Source organism: Platalea leucorodia (genome assembly GCF_965183815.1).
Source record: "Platalea leucorodia genome assembly, chromosome: 14".
Classification (NCBI taxonomy): domain Eukaryota; kingdom Metazoa; phylum Chordata; class Aves; order Pelecaniformes; family Threskiornithidae; genus Platalea; species Platalea leucorodia.
This window is the reverse complement of record NC_138836.1, coordinates 4,466,805-4,493,786: the sequence shown is the minus strand read 5'-3', so window position 1 is coordinate 4,493,786 and position 26,982 is coordinate 4,466,805. Positions and strand designations below refer to the sequence as shown.

The 26,982-nt window shown below is 44.9% G+C and overlaps 2 protein-coding genes across 2 annotated transcripts; one reads left to right on the top strand and one right to left on the bottom strand.

Annotated features, from left to right (window-relative positions):
• Positions 1-333: 333 nt before the first annotated feature.
• PCTP (phosphatidylcholine transfer protein) lies at positions 334-11,163 on the bottom strand (the record flags this gene model as incomplete). Its single annotated transcript, XM_082327061.1, has 6 exons — positions 334-1,311; positions 1,813-1,880; positions 2,591-2,762; positions 3,098-3,177; positions 6,798-6,915; positions 11,017-11,163. 6 exons carry the CDS (start codon positions 11,161-11,163, stop codon positions 1,246-1,248), a joined length of 651 nt encoding a protein of 216 aa, XP_082183187.1. The 3' UTR covers positions 334-1,245.
• Positions 11,164-22,954: 11,791 nt separating this feature from the next.
• TMEM100 (transmembrane protein 100) lies at positions 22,955-26,799 on the top strand (the record flags this gene model as incomplete). The annotated part of the gene is made up of 2 exons (XM_082326400.1): positions 22,955-23,033; positions 26,333-26,799. The coding sequence occupies exon 2, from the start codon at positions 26,395-26,397 to the stop codon at positions 26,797-26,799; it is 405 nt and encodes a 134-aa protein (XP_082182526.1). The 5' UTR covers positions 22,955-23,033; positions 26,333-26,394.
• Positions 26,800-26,982: the final 183 nt, after the last annotated feature.

The following is a 26,982-nucleotide window of genomic DNA, read 5'->3' as shown; positions in this document are numbered from 1 at the left end:
ATGATATCAGCCTGTTGTTTGTGACCTGCCCAGCACAGCCACTCTTAAACGTGAGAGATGGAACAAGAGCACTGCATGGACAGAATAATGATTTATTGGAAACAAATATTTACACAAAGTATAAAGGCAATCACTTCAACCATTTATTTTTTAACAAGACAAAGCTACCCCATTACAAGATTTGTTCCGTAACAGGATTAGATTTAGTAACGATGCAGAATATTTTAAATCCCTGAGATTGAGGCCCTCTCACCTTTTATCCACCCCATCCTCACCCACCCCACCCCCCCTGCAAAGGTGCTGGAAATTTAATTTCCTGCTCAGTTGTGCTTTTAGCAGATTACCATCCAAAATTACTCTTTCATTCTTTACATCAGCATGAAATTTAAAAATGCAAGCAAGCCCAAGTTTCACATCAAGTTCATTCATGCTCAGTTGCAGGCATCCAGTTTAAAATTACTTCCAATTTAAAGCTGGTATCCAAGCTGCTTCATACATAAGGCTACTGACCCTGAAGATGTAACTTGTTCCCTTAAAAGGCTCCTCCTTTTGTGCTAGCTGGACACAGCTGATTGTTTTTACTTTTCATACAGGGGTACTGAGATGTGAATGCAAGGCTTTAGGCACAAGTCCTTTTAAATCTGGACTTAAAGCCATCACAGGGAAGCTTAGTAACACAGTTCCACTTCCTACTGCAGATTTCTAGTAATTTACCTATACGCCCTCAACATTTTTTAGGTTTATAGCAGGCAGCCAGTTTAAGAATGACAAACTTGGGTAGCAAAAGTGTTTCCTCCTAAGCGATCCAAGTTCCATTGTTCAGTTTCAGTAGGAAGCCACCTTGCAAGGCCACAAAGGCAGATCCAGGCATAAAACACACAGAGAATTTTCAGTCCAAGTTCAGACATTTTTCCTAGCAAGATAGTTGTCTCTTGTCTGAGGATGTAATATTTCGATCAACAGAACTCCTCTAGCTGACATGTGACAATCAGCATAAGCAAAGCATGGGGGACAAGGCTAAACTCAAGTACTTTCAAAAGGATGCAGCTGATGCTGGTGTTACCTTGTCCGCGGCTAGCTCTTCAGTTGGAGATGGAAACAAAAATCCAATAAAATTCAAGGCATAAACCAACTAAAATAAAATTCTTTCCAATATTAGAGGTAGATTTTATCCAGTGTAATATATAATAGCCACTCCTGTAAGTGCAGAGCTCTAAGAATTAAACAATTCAGATCAACTTTGACCTATGTGCTCTTAGAATAATTACGGCAAGCTTTTTGCATATCCTTCAAGAAAGTAGGCACACCGCTCTGTAAAGAGAAAAGTGGAAAAGACATTCTTGCGTAATGTAATCAATAAAAACTATAAGCAAGATGAGAATTCCCACTATATAGATCAAGGCCTTCAAACAAATACAGGACAATTCTAAGATCTTATACAAAGCAGCAGACCATTCCTTTAATCCTTCACGAACGGACTGCATTATTGAAGTTTGCTTGTGTTAAGGCTATTCACATATGCTCTGGAACATGGATTAGTTGTTGTTGTTGCACAAATTTACCTGCCTGGTTGACTAACCAAGGGAATTTGATAGGAATTAAAAAAAAAAAAAAAAAAATTAAGACAACTGCCATGAGAGCAGACAATAGTGAGACTCTAAAAATGGGATTGCATAAGAGCTAGAAAGGTCAATGCAACCATTTCAGAAAACAATAAGTCTACCCAACATGCAGAAGACAGGTATGGAGGCAGTGAATACATTGTCTGAAACAGATTAGCCAAAGACAATGGTGCTGTCAACCTTTACTTACCTTGGCAGCCCAATTGACCAGCCATGATGGAATCATGCCACCAGGATTATCAAAATAGTACATATAGACTAGAGATGAGAGAGAAGTTACCAGAAAGTTATCCAGCCATAGTCCGAGTATTAACTCTAATACCATACAACAGAAGCTGTCGGTGTGCATAACTGAATCACCAAGTACAACAGTTCTCCTCTAAAGTTTTCACAAAAAAAAAAAAAAAAAATCAACTTGCACTGAAGTGGAATGTGAAATAAGTATAGCCATTCCCAGGTAACCTCGGGGACGCTGAGAGTGCCATAATATTAATTTAGACTATTGCAAACCATTTTAGGCAGCCTGTCTTATAAAATAACGTTATCTTTAAAGGACTACTCTCAGACAGGGGTCAATCTCTAGGCAAACCCTTTCATCTATAAATCTGTCAAACATGATAATTATATCATTGCTGAGTTAACCAGATTGCAGCTAGCATCAGACTCTACCCAACTGAACCGGCTGGCAGGAAAAGCGCAGGCTGGAGGTGGCGGGGCAGAACGAAGTGGTCAGCAGTCTATTCTCAACTACCCAGCCCAACTGTTCAATAGAAGATTCTTAACAATAGCACACTGCACTGGACATTTCCAAAAGTTTCATTCATTTTAGAGTATTCCTAGTGCTCAGTACATCCACTTCAGAGTAACTGTTTTTAGCTTAAAATTTCCAGCATCCCTCTTTGTGCATATTGCCAATGCATACATTCTTTGGCTACATGACTTGTGATCACACTTTCTTGACCTCTTACCTTTAGATCCAGTCTTGCCATCACTTTCAATTGCCAGACTTTGTTTATAGCTTTTAACTCTGATAATACCAGGCTTTTCAGGGCACTGAGGAACAGACACACTTTGAGCTAACACAACCCAGATCTTCCGCCCATCAACATCCATCTCCCGACATTCACGAATATAGACATACTGTATTCCAAGTTGAGGAGACATGTCAAAACACTGTCAGCTTGACATATGATGAATTGACAAGTGAATTCCATTACAAACACCAGCCCCTTCAAGTTATTTCTTATGCTTCTACAGGATTCAATCCTGCAGAGTAATAATTCAGCTATGTGAGCTTTAGTTGTGTGTGGGAAGAGGCGCCCACACTCTTCTTCATGCTATACATATTCATGCAACACAAGGACTGCAAGGTCTTAGATTCAGTGCAGCAGAGCAGTAGAATCAGTACATTGCTCGGATCCCTGGATGACCAGGTGACAAAAACTGCAAGAGGAACAAAAAGCTTGAAAGGATACATCTCTGTTTGAGAGAGGAAAAGGGTACTTCACTTCCCAGTAGATTACTTTTTCACCATCATATGTTTTCTCATGCAGTTCTACAGTTGAAAAAGGAAGATTGTTAGATATTTTTAATTTCTACTGCAACAGAACCATACAGGGCATCAAGAACTGCTCAGATTTCTGACATGAACACATTTTACATGCAACCCTTATGTCAAAATTGATATCTATGTGAAGTTGTAGCAGCAGAAGACATTAAAAGAAAAGTTCTGTAGCAGGGTTGTTCAGGAACCAAATACACAAAAATAGGTGGCCTGTTTTTCTGCTGCTATTGAATTCACTGATGGAAAAAAACAAACAAACACCACCATCCCACCACCCCCTCCCCCCCAGAAAAACCCAAAACACAAAACCAGAATAATTCTGGGGGGAGGCAGAGTCAAATTCCTTTTCGGACAGTTAGCTCATTCAAAGCCTTTCCTTCTCAAAGCTTTTTCCTCACCTATGCATATTCTGTATAACTCTGAGCCACAACTACAGTATGCTTTTTCACAAGCATGTCATTATCCTTGTAAATGATTCTGAGTTAACATGGAACTAGGATGAATACTGCTTTCTAACACCTGAAGAGGTCTTACATGAGGAATTAATGAAGTTTGGAAAAGCTATTAGGAATTTTACAGCAGTATATACAGGCAACAGTGAACAAGAAGCTTGAGCAGTTTATGAGCCTTCATTCCACCACCTTCACTCTGCCTGGAAACTCAATCAGAAGGCAGCTGAATAGGAAAAAAAAAATATCTAAGAATAGTCCCTAAAACATAGCAGTGACTCAGATAGTAGTATGGCATGAAGGAGAAAAATTAGTTCAAATCAAACTACATAACTGAATTTGAAAAACTGTGTACTGTACGGCTTCTTCCCTAGCAGCAGTAACTGCCGTTATCAGGTAACAGACCTGACAAGCCTTGGGGCTGAGCCAGGGCCTCCTGTCTGCTCAGGGACTGGTCATTACACGGGTGCAGTGACAAAGGGTGTGATCCAGAAAGCGGTTCCCATCAACAGTCAGAGCGGTCTGTTCCTCCTTTAGAGCAGACTTCTGCCCGAGGTGCTGCATATCCTTCAGAGCTATGCACACAGTCTGCCACATCGCTTTCAGTGGTTTTGAAAATAAGGCAAGAACAGACTGATAATCTCATTGCTGAGGCAGATGGGAGATTCTTTCCCTATATAACATGTTCCAAACCGGGCTTCTGTTAGTCTGCCCTGCAAGTCCGCTGTCACCGCAAAAACAGCTTCTCCTCTTCTCCGGGTTACAGCAGTACTGGATGCACAATACTCCCACCATTGTAATAAGTGACAGCATTATGCTATCCACCAGAGGTCACTGGAGCATTGGTTTATTGCCTTTACTTTCATTTCTAACTGCAGAGCAGTCCTTTTTCAAAGGGATTAAGACACTATTTTAAAGACCTCGATTTTTAGCTACAAACTCATCTACCTTTGCATCTTTGCAAACACAGAAAAAACACACAATAGGTAAGTCACGTCCCATCTGTATTCACTTTAGTCTGTCAATACTAGTGGACAGCTTCTCATCAAAGCAGAATATACTGCATTTGAATCAATAACCAGATTTCACTTAGCATTACTAGGATAGATCACAAGTCCTTCCTATTCCTAATAGGCACAGCTGCATTTGCTGCTTTAGCAGTCAATTATTACCCTTACATTGTTGGGAAGTATGATCTCAGTCAGGATGGTGTTGCAAGCAGGAGTAGCAAGTTTCAATATCGCTGCAGCACAGACCAGGCCTCCGGATGCCCACATCTTGTGGATATCCAGGAGCCTGCTTCGGAAATAGCCAGGGTACTAACAGCAACGCAACAGCAGCGGCAGACCAACACCAGAATTTCTGAGGCCTCAGGCAAATCCTTGGCAAGAACAGATCAAAGCACGACCATCTGAAAGACTCACAGGAATCCTGTCCATACCTGCCTCCAGTCAGGCCTTCATAAAGAGTTTTGCTGAACAGAACTAGAGGACAGAGATTAGCTCCTCTTACGCCTAGCGCAGGAGCAGTTACCTTTTCAACTAACAAGGCAACTGCTTCTGCTCTGGTCACATTTTTATTTCAATGCCAGCCAGCAGTTCAGCAGAGAACTCTTCTTTGGACTGCCATTATTGCATAGCTGTAAGAGCAACAAGGAATACAAACAGTAAAACAAATAGCATGAAGGCTCTGAATGGAAGTTTTCTGGTTTTTCTCCCTAAACATGAAAGGAGAAAAACGAAGCTTATGTAGTTTACATGGAAAACGTTGGCTAGCACTATTTCATCGTATGTACAGTTCTAAAGAATGGGTGGGCTTGTGTCAATTTTTAAGCTAAAAGGAAAGCGTTAACATTATGTTTATGCCCTTCAAGAGTTAACTTCTGTGAAATGCTGGAGTTGAAGTACCAGCACAAGTATAAATTCACATATCACGGTCAGCAAGGATATAAACGCCAGCTCCGCAACATTATCTAGCTTTTAGTTTAAGGGTGTAGCTTCCCCCAACTGCTTCCTTTCTTTTCTCTAAGAAGGCATTACAAAAAAAAAAAAAAAAAAAAAAAAAAAAAAAAAAAAAGTGTTTGTTTAAGATGGATTCAGTTCTCCTAAATACACTTGAATCAAAGACTACAAGACTACTGAAAAAACTTAAAATAACATAGTATTTTTACATCCAATATGATAACGTTGCGTCCCACTCCAGCTCTTTTTTTTCATTAACAGCAAAGTGGCCTTTGCTACAAGAAAGCTCTTGCCCATTTTGACAAATAACACTTGACCAAGTACTGACACGAGTCAAATACGTGGTTCTCTGTACCAATACAGCCAAAGGCATTACCAGTAACCGTTCACCATAGAGCTGTCCTAGACTTAACAAGCACAACATTTAACAATTCTTTGGCTTTTTACGATGTCCTTTGTTCAGCAAAACACTTTGACCATGTTTCAGTTTTATTGGCCTGAACTGATTTTAAGCACAGGCTTAAGAGGGAAGGGATCCTCATCTTTAAAACAAGTGGATTTCTGGATGCCTACATCAGCTGAATCCTTGCCTTGTCACCACTGACTTAAGACGTTTTAACATCATATGGATAGCCAGGTTCAACTCCCTTTTTCAAAGACAACATTAAATAAACACAACTAAATTAGTTATTCCTTTCTCTGCCAAAGCCCGAAGTCACCAACTATTCTCTCGATACACCCATTTCTGATTGTAAAAGGTGCCAAGAACAACCAGCGTTTTCAGGAAAAGACATTCCATCACACATCAAACTGGTGCAAGCCATTGCACCGCTCCGCTGCAATACGCAAAGATGCACAAAAGGTACCAGCTCCATTTCTCCCCAGAACATCTACTGAAATTTAACCTAGGAATTACAACTAGAAGCTGCAAGGTGCTCCAGCGTAACCGATGCCAATTATGTGCTTTAACCAACACGGAAAGAATTCATTCCAGAAGGAAGCTATATGGCGATTAGATGTTAGCTGTTCCACGTCAGTGTTTACTGGTACATTTGCAGAGTGCAACCTTATCCCAAAAGATACTGAAGTCTGGCTGAAAGTCTTTGGATGCAGCAACTTTAAAACACCCTTGAACAAACTTTTAGTGGGAAGAGTCAATGTGGACATAAATCTTGCTTTTAAACTGCCTAGATGGGCTTACCTTTAACATACTGATCCCATTGTTTTCTGAAATCTAAATCCATATAGACATCTGCACACAGTTTTGGGGGACAGTCAGCAAGACCACCGAAGATTTTATACTCATAAAGTCCTGATTGCTGTGGAAACAGAACAGGGAGAGGAAAAGTCACACAGGAAAGGGAAGTATTCTGCAGCAGGGAGAACAGCTGAAGGAAGTTAGGTGGGGCACATACTACAAATTTGCTCAAGAGCTGTGAAAGCAAGTGTTCAAAAAACAATGCAAGATTCAGTCTTTAACCTCTCGACTTTTTGATCTATACATGAAAGTTTAAATCCAGACAGGCTGACCTGCCCAGCACAATGGTTGTTCCTTCCCTTACACCAGTACCCTTTTACTTCGTAAGTAGTTCCAAAGGGAGCATGTTTCTGCACACCCCCCACCCCCCCCTTTTCGTCTCCAGTGGTCAGTGTGGACTAAATCCTGCCCACACTGAACCTTACCAGAAGCATTAAATTGTGGTGGCAAGGTCTCCAGACCCTATGTAATGTGTTTAAGATTCTCAGACATTTCCAGGAGGTTACCAAGTACTGCACGATCTGGAATAAGCTTGCCAGCGAGTCAGGTATGCTTATACTTCAGGCTGTGATACAAAAATGCTTTCTAATGTTCATGCTTCTATACGATGCACTATTGTATCTGCCTTGAATATTTATCAGCTATTTTCTTTCTGAAAGCTGTCTGCACTGAAGGGGTGGGGTGCAGGATATCTCCTATGTTAATGCTTTTACTGTTTCTCTCAACATATGGAAACTCCATCTGTGCCTATAGAGCAATGTTTGTTCTATTGTTAGTACCAGTTCAGGACTAAATTAAAACAATGAGAGTATTTTGAATATACGGTGTAGGAGTCAAATTCAAGCACTCCCAAGGAAAGGGAGGGAAGGATTATACAACATTCTGTAGGTGAATAGTTGATTTTTCTTCTTCCCCTCTCCTTCACAAATCAACCCTAGAAGATGAAGATTTGATGTACCAGAAGATAACAGCGGGACCAAGAAGCTTAAGCTACTCATCTTCACTGTGGTTTCACTGAAGCATCAATCCCTAGCTTCAAACCTGAACCGTTCATCACCGGTGCAGCCCTGTGCACTCATGTTGTCTTTGTAAAAGGCATCATCATTTTTATTTTCACAAGAAAAACTAATTTTGAAAATACCACACCTGAAACTAAGCTGAGACCCAACAGCCTATGTCAAAGCACTACACCGGTACTTGAAAAACAGTTGTTTTAGCTTAAACACTATTTCATTCCAGGTCACTAGTCAGAAATGCTATGTGGATTATCTTGCATGTATGTATATTTACATATAAGTGTCACATAAGGCAGGAGAACAGCAAACCACAATTCTCCTCGCTCTTCTAGTAATTCAGAAAAAAAAGTCTTACTTCCTCATGTCATTGGGCTGCTCTTCCACTGAAGAACAGAAGACTTTGTATTCTTTTCCTGAACTTTGATTACAACTGCATCTTGCGAGGTAACAAACCAAGCTCACCCAAAACTTTAACTCCGCAGCCAACATGCAAAGGTAGCTGTTCGTCAGCACACTCACCGTTTCTTTGCATCCTCTAGCTTCCTCTTTATCTGTTTGACAGAAGAAAGCCATGCTGTAATTTTCTCATTTAAGCTATCAGAGCTTGCCTCAAAGATTTTGCATAGAATTGTGTGCTTTGTACCTTAGTGAGGACAGACTACAGCTTCACACTTCCAAACAGCGTAAAAGCTTTAGGACCACAAACTATTACATTGGATTGCTTGTTTCTAAAGCTTTTATGTTCCACCCAACAGGCAGCTGGAAGTGCCTGTAATACTTTTTAATTGAGAATTATCAAAAGATATGCACACAATATAGGTCTTTAAAGCATTTTTGCTATAGATAGAACCTACATCAAAGGTTAAAATAGAGCTGTAGTGATGTCATTTACTGTCACATAATTCAGAAGCCACTAAATACCAGAGTGCAAGTGCTGCACGACCTAATCTCCTGCCGTAACAGATGGGATTCTACCTTACATTCCAAGGTAGGCTCCCAATGGGTTCACGGTATCTGTTCAGTCACCCTTACATCTGTAGCCTTCAAGTTCTTATACAGTAGCTCAAGACAGATTGAGAAATTATGCTGTTCTTCTCTACCAATCTATTTGTTCCACTGCCAGACAAATCATGGCATACATCATTAAATATCTTCTACTAAAAAAGGTAGTATTTTGATACCTATGAAATAACAAATCATGATCTGAGAAGTGAACGGTACATCTTGCAGGAGGTAAGACAGACAAAGGCATTCAATAAAAACAGCAATTTACAATAAGAAACTTAAAACAAGAGTGAACTGTTTCAGGTTTTCCGAGGCCTATCAGCAGGAGAGTCAATCAGCAGGCTGGAACACAGCACAGAGCAGGAAAGCCCAGGAGATCTATTTGTGCAGCCTGCGGAGAAGGTAGAAAGAGAAGGCAACGGGAAATATAATTGCTGCCTTCAGCTTCCCGGACTACCACTGCTATAGTGGACTTGCAGTTCAATAACTGTTAAAAGCCAATTTTTCCAGTAACAACTTTAAGCAAAGACCCTTCTCCTAGACTTGGTTCTTCTTCTCATGTGGCAATTTGAAGCAACTGAAAGACAAAACAAACAAGAGACTTATTTCCCAGCAGAATGAGAAGACTGGACTCGAAAAGGTCCCTTGCATCCTACCTAGTCTGTCCAAGAAACAAAACAAAACAAAAGACACCTCAATGTTTTCCAGTCAGCCCAATTATCCTTCTCTGTAAAAGCATGAGAAGGAGAAGCCTGAGCTATTTCCCATCTAGCCAGCTTCACCTCATACCATAGTGGCAAAGCCAGAGCAACACAGGCTGCCCCAATTCAAGTCTCACGGACACCTGGACCCATTTGTTTGGCTAAATCCAGCCTCCAACTTCCCAAAGTTACTTTGCCTTCATTCCCTGTGCGGTGCATTTACCGGTCTGTGATGAGCTCCAGTCCTGAAGTCTCCGTTTCACCCACTCCAGAAGCAACACCCCCAGCACCCGCTGCTTCACCAGCAGGCCCAGCTCCTGCGCAGAGACCTGCAGGCGCCGCAGGCTCCCTTGCGGCGCGCTCTCCTTGACAAGCTCGTTAACTATTGCCCGTTACCGTAGCCATGCTGGGAATAGTCCCTATTTACCCCCAAAAATTCTGGTGTGTATGACGTGACTTTTTTTTTTTTAAAAAAAGACTTTCCCTACCCTGTCTTGCCTTTCACGCAGACCTATACGTTTGCTTTATTTGCTATTTTTTCCTAACGCGACCATGCCTGAAATGATTTTTCAGAATACAAATACAAAATGCTCATACAAAGCACAGCATGAAGTCCAGCTTTATAAGGAGTTGAGAGGGAACCGTGATCACAGAGCTAAAGACATAGGGTATTTATATGGATTCAAAAGTCATTATTAAATCATAAATCTGCATCGGAATGGAAACACTCACTATGGTAATCACTTACAAGTCAGTTCTGGAAGCCCAAACTTTTGAGCTTCTTAAGAGAAGTCCCCCCAAAAAGGGGGGAATTTCATTCCAACCTTTTCCAAACTACCTCCAGATTTTAGAGGGAGAAAGGCGGACAATCAGTTTGAAGGGAGTTTTGGAGCGAAGGGAGGGAGGCGGGAGCCTGCAGATCAGGATGCTCTCAGGCGGGGAGCGCCCAGGGCCAGGCCCCCCGCGGCCCCACGCACCCCTCGGGGGGTCGGGAGAGAAGCGGGACACGCAGAGCAACGGCCCCGCGTGCTCGGGCCGCCGAGAGCACCTTCCACCAGGAACTTCAACAGCCACCAGCTGTTCACCAGCTTTAAGAGCCTCCCAGTTTGCAGGTTCCCCCGGCAGCTTGCAAGGGCGGTGTTTACCGCAGCGGAGCAGCTTTCTCCATCAGCAGTTAACAGCATTACGCTGAAAGCCGCTTTGTGGGAGCCTGGAGAAACTGACCCGAGGCCGGCAGCGCCCGGACGGGCGGCGGACCTCAGCCTGACCCGTGCCGGGAGCCGGCGGCTCCGGAGGGGCCGTGCCGACGCCCCGCTGCCCCCGGCAGCCAGGCCCGCGTCCCGCCCCGCTCCTCGGCCGCGCTCCCCCACGCAGGGCTCGGCCCCGGGCGGGCAGGGCCCGAGGCACGGCCGCCCCCCGGCACGGGGGAGCTCCCCCCACCTCGTCGTACAGCCGGTAGATCCTCACGCCCATGCTCTCCACCAGGAGCTGCCAGGGCCCCCCCGCAGCCGGCGCCGGCTGCTCCAGCTCCCGGCAGGCGGCCCGAAACTGCTCCTCGGAGAAGCCCCGCGGCGGCGGCGCCTCCATTCTCCGCGCCGGCAGGAGGCGGCGGCCGGGCGCGGGGCACTGGCGGCCGCGCCGGGCCCAGCCAATGGCCGCGGCCGCCGCCGCCGCCCCTCCCCGCCGCCCGCCCGGCCCCCGCCGCGCCCCGCGCCGCCATGACAGGGCCGGGGGGCCGCGGCGAGCCCGGGCGCCGTCCCGCTGCCCGTGCGGCCGCTGCGGGGCCGGGCGCGGGTTCGGGGCGGTGCGAGCCCGCCGGCCGGGGCGCGGGCGCGCCTCTCTGCCCGGCGCGGTCTCCCCGTGCGCTCTCCGGTTTCGGGTCTCGGTTTCTCAGCGGGACGCGGGAGCGGCGGCCTGTAACCGTGCGTGTCCTCGGCCTGCTCCAGCGCGGGGCCCGGGTCTGCGGGCCTCCTGGCGGGGCCTTTCCTTTTGGGTGTTCCCCAAGGACGGAGATTCAGCAGTCTCAATGGGCACATGTATTTATATATATATTTTCACACTTTAAAAAGCAATTTCCCCTATGGACTGTTTGTATGAGAATATATAAAGAACCCCTGAAGGCCGTACAGCCGGTTGGTAGAGGTGTTTGACACAGGCGGGCACCCAGCGAGGCCCCGCCAGCCTGGCGGCGGGGGCAGCAGGCCCGTGGTGGGCTGGGGTGGGCAGGGTGGAAGGGGACAGAAAGCCGGGTCGCTGGGCTGACCGCCCCGGCAGCGGGCACGCACCTCGCACCTTGCTTAGGCCGCTCATGAATGACACCAGCTATAACAAGATACTAATGTGTGCGGCTGGCACAGACAGCCAAAGCATTCAGGTCATCAAAACGTTAAGTGGCTAGGGCAGGTTGTTCTCCCTGGTGGTGTAAACGTGTTGTCGTTACAGCTTTATGCTTCTGATTCCTGTGAGATTTTCGTGCTGAACACTGTGTCTTCGGAATAAAACGCAAGCAGCTCTGAGCTATGGGACACGATCAAACCTCCTGACTGACAGAGCCTGCCTGACAACGCTAGCCCAGTGTACTTGGTGGTAACCTCTGTGCAAGGCTGGCAAAATTGAGCTTTTTCTAGCTTCCCTGCCAAGCGGCTGATTTCTTTGACAAAGAGTTCACTTATGTCAGCTGTCCCTTCCAGTTCCAGTCAATTGGTTTGCAAGCAGAGCATGAGGATTTCTGGCTGACTCTGGTTTGGACATATAGGCTGAGTGTCATCCTCGCACAGCCCAGAAAACTTTTGGAGAGAGAGTTGTGGCGGAAGGCAGGATGGCATCTCACGATCCTCCCCCCAGCATGTAGATTTGATGCCAGAATTTGACATGTAGCATCTTTCTAAAATAACATCACTAATGGTGGAAAGTCTCTGCTCGTACATTACCTGCTCTCACCTCCTCAGTGAAACTGCTAGGCAAACATTCCAGTTCTTTTGTTTTATTTTTGTAGTATCCTTACATGTCTTATGACCTTTTATTATTAATATTTATACAGTACGTATAAAATATTTTGGCTTATTCGTGTTCTTTGTGAAATACAATAGCGTGCTTTCAGTCAGCCCAGCTGGTTCTCCAAAACATGATGGCAATACATTTCTTACTACTGAACCCTTATGAGTAGATTCTTGGCTGAGCTAAGCTGACTTCAGTGGAGCTGTGCTGCTCACCCAGCTGAGGATCTGGTCTTCAAAATGGAGTATGATGATCTGTGAGACTGATTTAGTTTATCTTGCAGAAATATGTCTTTAAACAGTAGTTTTGCAGCAATTTTATCAGATTTCTGTCTCACTTTTAAATCCCATTCATGCTCTGAAATAGGACTCACGTGAGACTGAAAGAGCTTGTGGCTCTTGTTTGTACAGAGATGACTTTCACCCAGTCTGAAAAAGGAGTTGTGAGTCAAAGGTTGGTGTTTAACATGCAGCAAGGACACATGCCTGTAAATGAGCCTGTGAGATTACGTGATCTTTTAAAGAGCCTTGTTTGTGCAAAAGGACTAAAGTGATCACAGCTCAGCGTTGCCTATTGTTTTATGGTAAATGTTTTTCATTATATGGTTGTCTACATGGCATCGGAGTTGTAAGTTGGCTACAGCTGCCTGGCCACTCCCTCCTCCCCCCAGCACTCTCATGGAAAAAGATTTATCTCACAAGGCTACTCTAGGGACCAAAACTTTCAAAAAACGCATTACTGTGTGACCTTTTTTCTTGGTAAATAAGGAGTGGCGATTACTAAGAAAGCACAAACAGTTCTGAAAAGGGACTTTATTTTCCATTTTCATGTATGTTTATGTAAGTGTTATTATTTATCAGTTGGATGTCCATGTGTTGCCCTTGTCTTACGGATAGAAGCTAAACCTTGAACCCAAACCCTTTGATATCTGCGCCACTAGATAGCGTGGCTGTAGTCTGGGGTGAGTTCAGACACAGCAGGGACTCACTTCCCAGAGCTCTGCCCCAACAGGCAGTGGGATAGCAACTGCTTCAGGGCAGCTGGGTCTGGGAACATGAACCGAAGCCTCAGCGCAGCTACCCAAGGCAGCCTAGATACAGCACGATCCAGTCCCACACATGGATCAGGGACCTAAATACTAACTGAATGAAAATAGAGGGTTACTATTCTAGGGCAATGAGGGGGAGTTTCAAAAGTGCCCACAACGTGACCCACATACTTAGTATTTCTTAGGTATTTAGCTGCTGCTGCTTTCAGTGGGAAACGATACCTCAAGGAAACTTGCTGATCTGGATGATCGATGGGATTAATGCACCTAAATTGCCCACCTGTTTTTTAGAATGGAAATAATCTGTATTAATTCCACCCTAGCACCTAGCCTTTCTGCTACTGAAATCAACGCTGAGTAATCCATTGAATTCTATGGTGTGGAATCAAACCAATAAACTGGAGAACTCCTCCATCAGGAAATCATATGTGGCCAGAAATGAAAACAGCAGTGAATACTACATTGATGTTTTCAGGCTCCAGATGATTTTCAGTGTTTATTTTGGATATGGGTATCCATATGTGAGAGCGCTACCAGCTATATTGTGTTTTCCTGCGTCTGTCTCTGTGTGGCACTGGTGCACTTTGAGAAATTCTTGAAGATGAACTAAAGATGTGGGATTTTGATGGATTCAACTGCTCTGCAGACATTTATGTCATTCCGTTTTACTTAGTGCATGCCAAAAACTTTGCAAAAGTGCTGAATAGTCCTGACACACCATTTATACAGTATGCACATTCATATTTGTGTTATACACAGCCAAACCAATTATAATCTTCTGCTACTGTTGTTTTATTGACTGCATTATGTAAAAACCTTTCTTACAAATTATTTCATGACTTTTGCAGCTTGCAAGATGCAAGTTCTTCATCCAGAAAGATGAAAAGTAACAATAGCATCCCCCACCACAGACATGCATGTGTAAGGCACTCTGTTCTCCTCTCCTGAGTCAGTCAAAGGCAAATCTGTTTTTTCAACACTCTTAGAATATGCAGAAAATCTAGCCTGTCTGCTGCACTGAGATATTTTATGTATTTTATATATTTTATATATTTTATTTTATATATTTTATATATTTTATATTCCTGCCCAAGTATATAGGCAGAAAGGGGGCACCCAGAGTGACAATCATCTCTTTTGCAAAGAACTAGCACAAGACGTGCACTGTTTGAGCTGTCAGAAGAGGTCTTAAGTGGCCATTAAAGACTGGCTTGTATCCGCCTTCTTCATAGCGTTGAATTTAACCCCAGACTATGACTATATCTATATTGAGTTTCAACAGAGCTCCACCCAAATAGAAGAGGATTCAGAGAATAACTGGAGTTCTGCTGATTTCCTGCCTTCTAATACCAAATATTTTTATCTTTGGTAAAGAGTTTTTAATACGCTGGACTCCTGGTATCAGGACCCATTTGGCCATGTTTACGTTTGATTTACACCTTTTAGCCACAGCTTTTTTGGAAAGTAACGCACTCCCAGTGCAAATAAACTGGAGATTGTGAGGTGCGACCTATTTACCTGGCCTTGAGAAAAGAGGGGTAATTTTAAAACTTTGCTGTAGGAAAGAAGAGATTGCACTATTATCTGCATGACTTAAAATGACTCATTCAAAAGATAAGCAAGGCTGTTTAGATCTTGACTTGATTTGGCAAATAGTTGTCACTACCACACCCTCTACTTTCCTAACCTGTTTACATGGATGTAGAAATCTTTCTAAACATTTCTTTTAGCATGTGATGCTAAAGCAGATGATGCGTATGAAAAGCTCTCTTTTGTGGGAATAGTGAGAACGGGTCTTACTGCAATAATTCTTCCTTGTCTTTCGTAACTACCCTTTAGGTCAGACACTTGACTTACTGTTAATATTTCACAGAAGTCATCTATTATGTAGGAGAAAATCTGGGTATTTTAGCTATATGCAGCTTTTTAGATAGATCTTGTGTGTAAATTTAGTCCCACGGATTGTAGTGGAGTAGGACAAAGAAAGACTCATCAGACAGAGTAAAAGCCAGAAGATTTAAAATTAGCATAAAGAAATTAGAAAAATTAGAAATAAACCATAGCTTTTTTACAGTGAAGATAGTAACATTTGAATGAATTGGCAAGACAAATTCTCCATCTCTTAATTGGATGGATTTCTGAAAAAATATGCTTCAGATGAGCAGAGAATTCTGGTTTCATGGTACAGATCTTGGACTGAATGTAAAATTGAATGCTTTGTGTTACACAGGATGTCAACTAAGATAATCTGAAGGCTTCTTCTGACCATAAACCTGTATATCTGTGCATCAACAGCCATTAAACACCACTGGCAAATGGTGATTTCCCCATAACACTTTCTTTCCCTTCTCACCAATTTTCCCAAGCCGTGTAGAGCCCACAGAGAAGCTTTGATTTGAAGGAAGTAATGCAATCGATGGCCTGTGCAGGTTAGCTGAAAGCTCATCATTTTCTTTCTACTGCTAGAGAGTCAATTACAACTGGCTGAAATGCTCCATATTCATTAGACTGACATTTGCAGAGGGAACAGTGTGTGCTCTTTATGCCGTATCTACTGGCAGAGCAGGGAAGCAAGATACAAAATCTCTCTTGACATCATCTGCTGCAGGTGAGCTTGGACAATTCACTTTTTCAGCTCTTTGCATTTGCCTTCATGTCTTTGTGCCCTGTGAATTCTTTGGGGTGCTCAGTGCAAGTGGGAAAACAAGAAAAGCCCTCTGCAGAGCCAGGGGAAGAGATCATTCCTATCCTGACTTAAATCTGAGCTGAATCTGCTGGATCCTGCTGCAATAGTCTCTAACGAAAAGCACTGTTATGGTGAAATTACATTGTCTGGTGGTTATTTACCAGGCTTCCTCCTAGCTCAGCCAGAAAGCTGCCATGTCGGCTAAAGATCCAGAGGTTCTGTAACCGACTTGTGCAAGATTCAGGATTTGGTTTCTGGTGATGTGGCACATCCCTCTATTAATTAAAAGCACGTGTCCACATAGGAATGCAGCTTTTCAAATGTGAACTTCATGTAATTATGAAAGCAGTAGGAGATAAGAATAATTGTTTTCAGTTCCAGATGCCCCGTCTTCTTCAGCACTGCAGGAAGATTAAGTGCAAGCTGAGTAGGGCAGTAACAAAGTTCAAATGCACAGCAGGATAACTGATGTTGACCAAAGTATTGGTAGGATCTAATGGAGTTCAAAGAAAATTCCTTTCCGTATTCCTAGTCACCAAAGAAGTTTCTCGCTATCGTTACAAGCACCTCCATTTCACGAGCCTGCTTACGCACGGAGCGGGTGGTTCCCATAGCTATCGGCCAACGGCGCTGAACTCCCTTGAGCTGCAAACCGTTTCAGTGAGAGGGCAGCTACAGCATTTTATGTGAAATGATTTGGTTCTCTGGTTTAACTGGCTTTGTTAAGGACTCCATTCCCCATCACAAAACACTTACACTGCATGACATGATAAGGACAAATTACAACATATTAAACATGTTGAAAGAATGCTTTCTAAAAGTTCCAGTAAATATAATCAGCTGGCGTGTTGTGTCCATGTGTGGGCTTAGGGATGAAATAAAGGAAAATTCAGTGGAGGGTTAGGGAAAAGGCAAGAAAAACTACTTGAATACGGAGCCCACAATGGTTGTACTTTGCCAGATTAATGAGTCACTGTTTGCTGTGCTGTTAAGGCCCAGGAGACTGTTAGAAACTCAAAGGAAGTCATGAAGTATTGCAAGTGTGTCTTAGTAGGCAGAGCAACAGCATTGCTCAATTCGGGAGTAAAACTCTGCTCTCTCAATAGGCTGCATGGGTTCCAGAATCGCACAGGCTTCTTGCTTATTGTCCCAGCCGCTGGGCTGCACCTCCTCCGAAGCAGCTGTGTTAAGGCCCCAGGGAGGAGATTTTGTCATTTAGAGCAGGCCCTAAAGGGGAACTATGTAGCATTTAAGCATGGCAGTCCAAAATTGTGAACCTGTAACCCCTCACTGCAGCTGTTGCTCAGTCCTGAAGTTTCCTCAGCTGTTTGCACTGAATTTCTACAGGTGCCAAACGTGCTGGTTCGGGTATGTTTGGTGCTTCTCTCCTTATATCCTTGGAGAGTCATGCTCGGAACACAGCAGGACCTTAAAAGGCAGAGGTAGTCACTCGTCCCTTTTTTAAAAGGCCAGAGGGGTGTTGCCCAAGTTGTATTCGACCCTTACGTGCCCGAGAGCTACAAACCCACCCTTCCAGGGGAGAGCCCCCTGATGTCTCAGCACTAGAGGGAGACACCATTCCCATCACTTTCCATCCCAACTTTTCTGCTTCACAAAAAGGAGTTACAATTGTGCTCGGTCTAGAAGAGAGCGTGACTTTCTAGCCTGTTGTTAGGGCATTTATTTGTACAGAAACATGTGAATTCTAAGCTCAGCTTCAATGCTTGTTTATGTGTTCTTCAGATTAGTTCCTCAAAAATCAGTATTGGGAGTTGTTTTATGTAATACTTTCCATATTTTATGTAATACTTTCAGTAATAAACTTGGCATGGAAAAGTAAGAATGTCCTAGTGAAACTGTTGGTGGTGTAAGCATGGGAGGGAGGTTTGCTATCAACATAGGAGGACCAAGTACTACACTGGAAGGACTAGAGAGGAATTGATGTAATAGGAATGGGGCGAAATTTAGGTCATGCACATATGTGCTAACAGCAAGAATTTCTCATATAAAGTGATAAATGGAACTGATACTGGAGAAAAATCCAGATATACTGAACAACCAGAGGATAATCATGAAATGTTAGTATTTCTGGTAGAGGCAGGAGAATACTTGCACTTAGGTGCAGAATGCTGGTAAGGCCACATCTGAAAAAATGCTGATCGAAAGTAAGACTGAGAGTCTGATTTCTACCTCTTAGGACATTAGAGGGTTAATTGCAAAAAGAAAGAAGATCTATTTCAGCCAAAGGCTTGTTTATCCATGTGTAATTGCCTATGAATACGTCCAGCTAGAAACAATATTGAGGTTCCTAGACATCAGCAGAATAAGGCTCACAGCCTTCCAGCAGGAGGAGTGGGAAACCCAGTTGGTTTGAGGTGGAACTCGGCATGTTTAATACAGATATTACCTGGCACGGCTGCCTGTATTAGGAAGGACTGGATTTAGGACCGGACTTAATGCCCCAAGAGATCCTCTCCCTGGTTTGCTTGTCATTTCTGCTGAAATGACGATGTATTTGGAGGGAACACCAGCAAATGGGGAACAAATGCCAGTTTCTTGTATAAAGCTGTGGAGCTCTTCCAGAACCCCCTGGCTGATTGGGCTGGAGGAGATGAACCCTTGGCAGGATCTCCATCTCTGGGGAGTTCTTAACGACGCACAGGGTGAAATCCTGGCCCCTGTGAAGGTGATGGAAGTTTTGCTATTAATTTCTGTGAGGCCAGGATTTCACCCTGGAAAGGGAGTCAAAAGTACATGCATGCTTTCAGAGACAGGGTGGCTGATTAAATACATCTGGTGTACTGCTCTTTTATCAATCATTGATAAAATAGTGCCTTTTAAATATAAACTTTGGGTAAGCTTAACCGCAAAATTCAAACATGTCCTTTTACAAGCCTTTAAAGCAAGATTTGTCTGCTTTTTGTCTGAAAAGAACAGAATCATGGTAAAAAATAACACATACCATACCCACCCACTCTAAACTCCTGTAGTATTTGATGTTCCGCTGAAATGAGTGATTAAAGCATAGAAAAGCCAGTTAAAGTATTTCTAGATGACACATAAAACTTTATCCTCTAAGGGTGTCATCCAAAACTATGTTCCTCCTCAGTTAATTCCTGAGCAGCTGAACACCAGCTAGGAGTTCATCCGGATCTCGGCGTGGCCCGTGCTGTCGCAGGACCGCCCAGCACTGCCGCCTTTGGCACCGCGCAGGGCTCGGGACCCGCGGCGATGTGTGGATCCCGATGGGGCCGGGCAGGCGGCACGGCGGTGTGCCGGCGGGCAGGGAGGGCTGGCAGATGCTCTCCCAGGCCCGGTGTCGAAGCTGACCCGGCCGCGGTGCGCTGCCGAGCCTCGCCGCGCTGCGTGGCCCGGCGGAGCAGGAGACACGCGTGGCCCCCGCCGTGCGCATCTCTGAAATGGGCGTGCGAGCCCTGCGGCGGCAGCACCGCCGGCACGGAGGAGCGACACTGCGAGGGCAGGGCGAGCAGGGAGCCTGCCCTGCCCAGCCCGGCCTCTCAAGGACGGCCTCCCTCCCGGCCGCCCTCCCAAACCAGAGCGGGACCTTCCCGGTGAGTGCCGCCCCGCCCGCGGCAGCTCCCGCCGCTGAATTTGCTCCGGTCCCTTAATTGTTTCGCTCTCACCAAGAACTTTGTTTACAGTCCCTTATGCAGCGAGCTGCATCCCCCTCTTAGGCTTGCTGCGGGCTGGTGTCCGCCGCAGTCCCGTCCGGCGGTCGGGAGGTAAGGCACGGCTCGGCACGGCACGGCTCGGCACGGCATCCCATCCCGTGCCACAGCACGTTCTGGCCCGGCTCAGCAGCACGGCCCGGCAGGACTCGGCACGGCTCGGCACGGCTGGCAGCCGCCGGACCCGCACTCCCGGCGGCCGCGCCCCCGCCGGCTCTCGGTGCCCGGGGGGCTCCGGCCCCGCTGCTGCCGCGGCAGCGCCCGGAGCCCGGCTCCCCGCACCGGCGGGCGGGATGGGGTTGCTCGGGCACCGCAGGGAGCCGCTCCGCTCCGGCGGGTCCCGAGGCGGCTCCAGCACCGCTGCCGTGCGGCACGGGGCTTTTCCCGGGGATGAAGCATTGCAATCAGGAGCTCCGGGGGCTCGGCAGCCCGAGGGGCTCCCTGCGCCGCCGGTCGGGGCTGCCCCCGCGAGCGGTGCCTTTTCGGTGCTGCCGGGCTGTAGAGCAGAGAGCTGCGGAAAGCTTTCCTCGCCTGCCCGCGCCCCTTGGCCCTCGCAGAGGTGTTCGGGGATAGGCGTGACCCGCGGTGGTTTGCCCGAGGTGTGCGCGGCGTTTAGCACACGCGTTTGAAAGTTTTGCTAGTGAAAGGTTTGTTTGTGGCGTTTGGTTGACTCCCATCCTACCCTCCAACTGCGTCTGAAAAACGAAAAAGGTGCGAGACCTTGAATCTGGTAATTGCATTGCCTAAAAATTTGGTGGTGGAAACTCATCGGTGTTCTGAGGCTCCGAGCGTTGGCACGGGTGTCGGGGGTCCTGCTCCTGCCCCTGTGGTTCAGGGCCCGATCCTGGAGTCTTGTGAGTACCAATTCTAGTTCTGTATTTCCAGGAGCGTTCACGTGGGGAAGAGCTGGGGGGTTGTGTTCAGGATTACTGTAGTCTGCTGAATTCCAGATGGACTCTGGCTCTCCTTCAGTACAGAAGGACTCCTTACGCTGTTTTCCATAGCTACTTCAACGCAAAACTAACTGTGAAACATGGGCATAATGATGTATTTGAATTTTCCATAAGCAAAAAAGGGTGTCTGAAATACTATGCAAGATACAGAGAATCAGGTCCAGAGCCTGCAGGCAGAAAACGTCAATGGATCCCACGGGTTCTGAGTAAAATGCAAAAAGGGAAAGGATTGTAGTGGCTGAGAAATACCAGCTCTTTGCACTTGCACGGAGAGATTCAGTATGTGGGAAGCCTCCTGAGCGAGCACCACACTGAAATGATTCAGAGTTAAAATATTGGAAGCTTAACGTATAGATTTCGTGTGTTTCTGCTTCTCAGCTTTGTGGTGAGGGAAAGAAGGAGGAGGGAAGAAAGCCGGTCTGCATGAAGTTGCTCTGTCAGTCAGTTGCTTTGACAAAGACATTCATTTTAAAAAGCTACCTAAACTGTATGTAGTCAAGGCAAGTACAAATAAATTACTGACAGAGCAATTAATCTTTTCGAAGAATGATGCTAGCAGAGTGGCTTAGGGGGCACAATTGCACTAGGAAGAGCCTTTCCAACAAATGTAACTGTTCTTGTAATCTGAGTGGAAGCTGACTGCAAGATAGTTTCAGAGGTCTGCTTTTGTTTTCATGTAATCTAGATTATTTATCTAAAGTGTGTGGGGTTTTCTGCATTTCCCTCCAAACTTTTCCAAAAGTCAAACTAATTGCTAGGTAGTGTCCACAAGAATATAGTTAGGGAGATGAGCAAGGAGACTTGCATATAATTAGCTAACTTCAATAATTGGCTCAATGTACTTTAGCTGTGTCACAGGCTTATTCCAAGGATCGTCTGGAGAAGAACAGCAGCAGTTTGTGCCTGTAAATGTTTGTGGTTGTGAAATGTTAGCATGGTCTAAATAACTTAGAAAAAGCCCTTGAAGTTTATCATTATGCAAACTTATTCTCATGAATTTATTCTCATCCCTGGTTACGAGCTCCTGCTTCAGTGTCAAAATAATCTTCCATAACCATGCACATATAGAAAGGGAGTGTTGAATAAGATTAGCAACATAAATCTCTGCTGCTTCATAAGTTTGACCCAGCTGCTTGGTGATTTCACAGCTGTTTCTGCAGTTGATAACGATTTCCATCACTCTGCTTTCTGTGGAGTTGTCACATTGCCCTGCTGCAGATTCTGCCTTGTCCCTATTTGAGTTATGAATCTTGTTTTAAAAAATTAGGTAACAGAAATGAAGAATAGTAAATATAATGGAATCATGTTCATTACAGTGTGTTCTTGGACTCAGTTAGCTTGCCTTTTTTTTTTTGAGAGGAGTTTTTGGGATTATATTACTTAGGGTTTTTTAAAAGCAGAATAGATTTTAAAGGGTTTTTTAGTGGAAAGCATGTTCTTCCTGTCAGTTTACAGCTAGGAAAACCAAGGCACAGGGAGTTGAAGTTATTTGCTCAAAGAAACTGGAGACATAGAAGAGACAAAAAGCCAAGTATTCTGAGTTGTGATTTGGTTCTTTGATTCACATAGGTGGATTGAGCAATAGAAACGAAGTTAAATGAGATTTTTAACTACAGAAATTCATGTGCATTACCTTTTCCTGCCTAGCTCTTTCTGGGGGCTTGCCTGGGTTGTGACACTCATCATCGAGACGTCACATCATCAAAGGAAAATGTTACATAGGGCCAGAAATGGGTGGCTGCTGCCAAGAAAATAAGTAGAAACCACTAGGACAGCCAGAGGGAGAACATCTCCTGCTTCAGTTAGGTTAGGAGCAGGGGTCAGCATACAGCGGGAGCTTTTCCATGCAGGAGTTTTGTTCTTAAGAAGCTGACAAATATCCAACAACTTTTCTTGTAGGAAACTTCCATGCTAGAATATTGTCGCCTCCAATTCATCATTCAGCAACATCTGACACTTCAAAGCCTGGAGCAGCTCTTACTGCTGCATGACTCTGCCTTGAATTGACATACGAGACATCTTAAGCAGCCTTCCTCTGCTTACTGAGCCAAGGGATTTGTTACGATGGACTTCTCATGGACCCGGTAGGTGTGTATGCTGCTGAGTTTCATGTCTTTTCAGTAAATCTCAACTTGCACTTATTAGCGGGTAAAACATTCCTCTGCCCTTTATCCAGTGTTAGCCACAGATTGCCGCAGAAACACATTCTTCCTCCAAGTCAAAGCAGCTCCTTAAGAAAGTACTTCTAGTACGATTAGTGAGAGGATGCTGGTGTTGCAGGGTATCTTTGCCTAAATTTCTTACCCTGAAACTTGAACCAAGTCACCTGTTGGCATAAGTCAGAAGTGACTTTGCTGGCAATGAGGATCTAGTGCCCTGTTTTCTAGGGCTGAATACCTTTACTCACACTTCAGACAGGTCCGTTGTTTATTTAACTTACAGTATTTCAACAGAGGTTTGTTTATTTGTTTTACGTGAATGCCTGTCTGCTTACATCCTATTACAGACAAGAACTGTGCTCCTCAGAAGTCAACAGGTATTTTGCCATTGACTTAATTTTGGTAGTTTAGGAGATTTTTTTTAAAAAAGTCATGTTAGTTTTGACTGTGCAAATACATCTTCTTTCTTCATAAATCTCTCCACAAGACGTCTAAGAGATTTAATGCTCATTGGGGATGTATCTGAAGCAGAGGGACAAGGACTCTAGAGACAGGAGTAAATATACTTTGATTGAATGGTAAAGTTTTTCAGAATAATCGTGTTTATTGTGAGCCCAATCCAAAGCCTCTTCAAGGTATTGGGAAGTTTCCCTATTTCTGTGACTGTTAGAGAGAGTATTTGCACTTTTGAATAGTTATTACAATGTATTTGGAACTAAGACACCTTTTATATGAAAAATGGTTAATTTTTTCCTCCCTCAAATTTAATAATAAAATATTGAACAAATTGAATTTGGCTAATGGTAAGATCAAAAAAGGTGACCTTTGGGGACCACATTATCCCGTTGTGCTGAACTTCTGCAACGTTTTATGGAGAAGTAATGCAGCAATATAATGGCACCAGTGTGGGCCTCACTGCCATGTAAGTCATTATTGAAAATGCAGAACTTGGGCTCAGATCCATGCGGGGACAGAGACGATGCTCTAGAGCAACCCCGTGGCTTTCCTGGGCTGCTTCAACTGATATAAAAGTACTTAATCATGCATTAGAATTCAAAGGACAAAGCAACAGAACCTAGGAGAACCTAGGATATCTCAGGTGTCAGCACAGATATATTGGCTTTGATAAGCACTGATCAGATCCCCTGCCTGCCGGTGGAGATACCAAGTACCTTCACAGAAACACACAGAATCACAGAACGGTTGCGGTTGGAGGGACCTCTGGAGGTCATCTGGTCCACCCCCTGTCCCGCTCAAGCAGGGTCACCTAAGGAAGGCTGCCCACGACTGTCCAGATGGCTTTTCGGTATCTCCAAGGATGGAGACTCCAAATCCTCCCTGGGCAACCTGTTCCAGTGCTCAGTCACCCTCACAGTAAAAAAGTGTTTCCTGATGTTCAGGCAGAACCTCCTGCGTTTCAGTTTGTGCCCATTGCCTCTTGTGTTGTCGGTGTCTGTGCTCAGTGTCCGTGCGGTTGTGTTGTGCTCAGTATTGTCATTAGGGAGGGAAAAGCTACTCTGTCTTGTAACTGCTGAGCCCCTTGCAGGATTGAGCCCTGAAGATAGCTGTGTACAGCAAGATACAATATTGAGCTGAGCACTCTTCCACACAGCAGTAGAACAAAAGCTTTGTCAAACCAGATCTGAACTTTCCTTCTCTCGTTAGGGTTCAAGGAAACTCAGATGCAAACTCTCTGACTAGATACAGAGTATAGCCTGTGTGTGTGTGTGTGTGTGTGTGTGTGTTTAAAAATAGTGAAATCCTCTTTCTTGCAAAATACACAATCCATTACATGAGGTACTGAGATACAAAACCAAGGGCTCTCCACAATGGACGAATATATCTTAGCAACAAGGGTGGGAGTGGTGGGAAAGGAAAAGGAGAATACAAGTATCTGGCAATTAACTTCCTAGTCACAGATGTGAAGGTGATAAAAGTGATAAAAGCATTACTGCATTGCCAACACTCTTCCTTGTTCTCCCAGCTGCACACCATGCTGCTCATAGGAGCAAAAGCTACACAGCCCGTACCGGAGAGTGGTGGAGGAGTCCCGTGAGCTACTCCCAGCAGGAAAACCCAGTGGTTCCCCAGCGTCTCAGTCTCTGTTGTATGTGGCGGGGTGCACTGAGCGCACAGCCCGGTCCAAGGCAGCACAGCCGTGGTAGCCTCAGCCTTGTCAGAGGCTCCCTGCAGACTCCAGGGCAGCCCCCACACCAGCAGAGTCCCAGTGAGATGGCAGGGGTCTGTCATGGCAGCCTGTCGCAGTGGAGAGCCACGGGCTCGCCTGGCCCTCATCGGGTGGACTCCAGTTCTGCACTGGGCTCCACGGAGCCAAAAGCTCGTCTGCCTCATAATGCAGATGCAATCAAACTGTGCGTGCTGTCTGTAGGCCTGAGCGTGTGTATATGATACGGAGACAGGAGGAGAGCAACCTACTGTAACTAAGATGAGTGAATATGACTCTAAATCTCCCTCCCACACAGTAACATGGATGTGGTTTCATGGACTTATAAGGGACCCATTACTTTTGCATGAAGCCAATTTAAATGGCAAGCTGACAGTCTGGCACGGATGTTGCTGTAACAGTAGGATCACCAGCTTTCAGCTGGCGTTTGCTGAGTGCAGGGGACTGTCTTCATCCACATTCCCCCCCATCCATACCTAGTCATGACCATTTGAAATTTTTTCCTAAGTAGCACTTGCCTTGAGAAAGCGTTCACTCTTCAGTCCTGTTTTTTGCTGGGCCAGTTCTTGCCCATGTTATTGTGATGTGCATTGGAGCAAATCTGGGTGTGTGTATAGGTGTACATATAAAGAAACAGTGTGAAAAAGTGTGTGAGCAAGAGTAGAATTTTTAACCACAACAGCCTATGAACTTCACCTCCTCGTCAGAAGATGTAATGCCATTGAAATCTAAATTACATCCAGAAATACTGACTTTAGGCGGTAACTTAAAGCGGGATTTGGCCCACAACACCTTAAGGTTGATGTCTGTCTTGGTCTGTGACTCTGTTCTTTCTAGCACCTATGCACATGCTGATGACTACCGTAACAATTGATTCAGATCCACCTCAATCAGTAGCGTTACAATTAAGCTTGTGCATAAACCCTTGCGGGGTCAGAGTGTCTGCTTGTTTGCGATCCCAAGTGGGATACTTCTGTGTCACCCATTTGTCGCATAATGGTAACGCTTCTTAGTTGAACTCATGATTTTCTCTCCACAGTGCAGTGCGTGTTCAGCAGAGCCTGCTCTAGCCTAAGAATTGACTAAATCAAGACAATCAAGATGACAAACGAACCTATTAAAGAGATCCTGGGTGCTCCAAAGCATCCTGATTCTGTAAGCACGGAGAAGAGTAACAACAATGACTGTGTGATAACCACCATCCCTCTTGTCAGTGAATGCCAGCTGACTGCAGCAACAGGGGGAGCAGAACTCTCCTGTTACCGCTGCACCATTCCCTTCGGTGTGGTTATCCTCATAGCCGGCATTGTGGTTACTGCTGTGGCATACAGCTTCAATTCCCACGGATCAATCATCTCAGTGTTTGGATTAGTCCTCTTGTCATCAGGACTCCTTTTGCTGGCTTCTAGTGCAGTGTGCTGGAAAATCAGGCAGCAAAACAAGAAAGCAAAGAGGCGGGAGAGCCAGACAGCGCTTGTGGCAAACCAGCGAACCTTGTTTGGTTAAAGACAACCAAGAGAAAGCTGGACAGAAGACAGAACCTTTGTAAGTCAACTTGACTATTTATCAATAGGAGAGATTGCAGGTTTTAATTTAACTTTGGAAATGAAATGAAATGAAAATAGAATGGATTAAGAAAGACTCTTAAAAACTCTGCAAGTGCTTTTAATGTTTTTCTTACTGCAGACT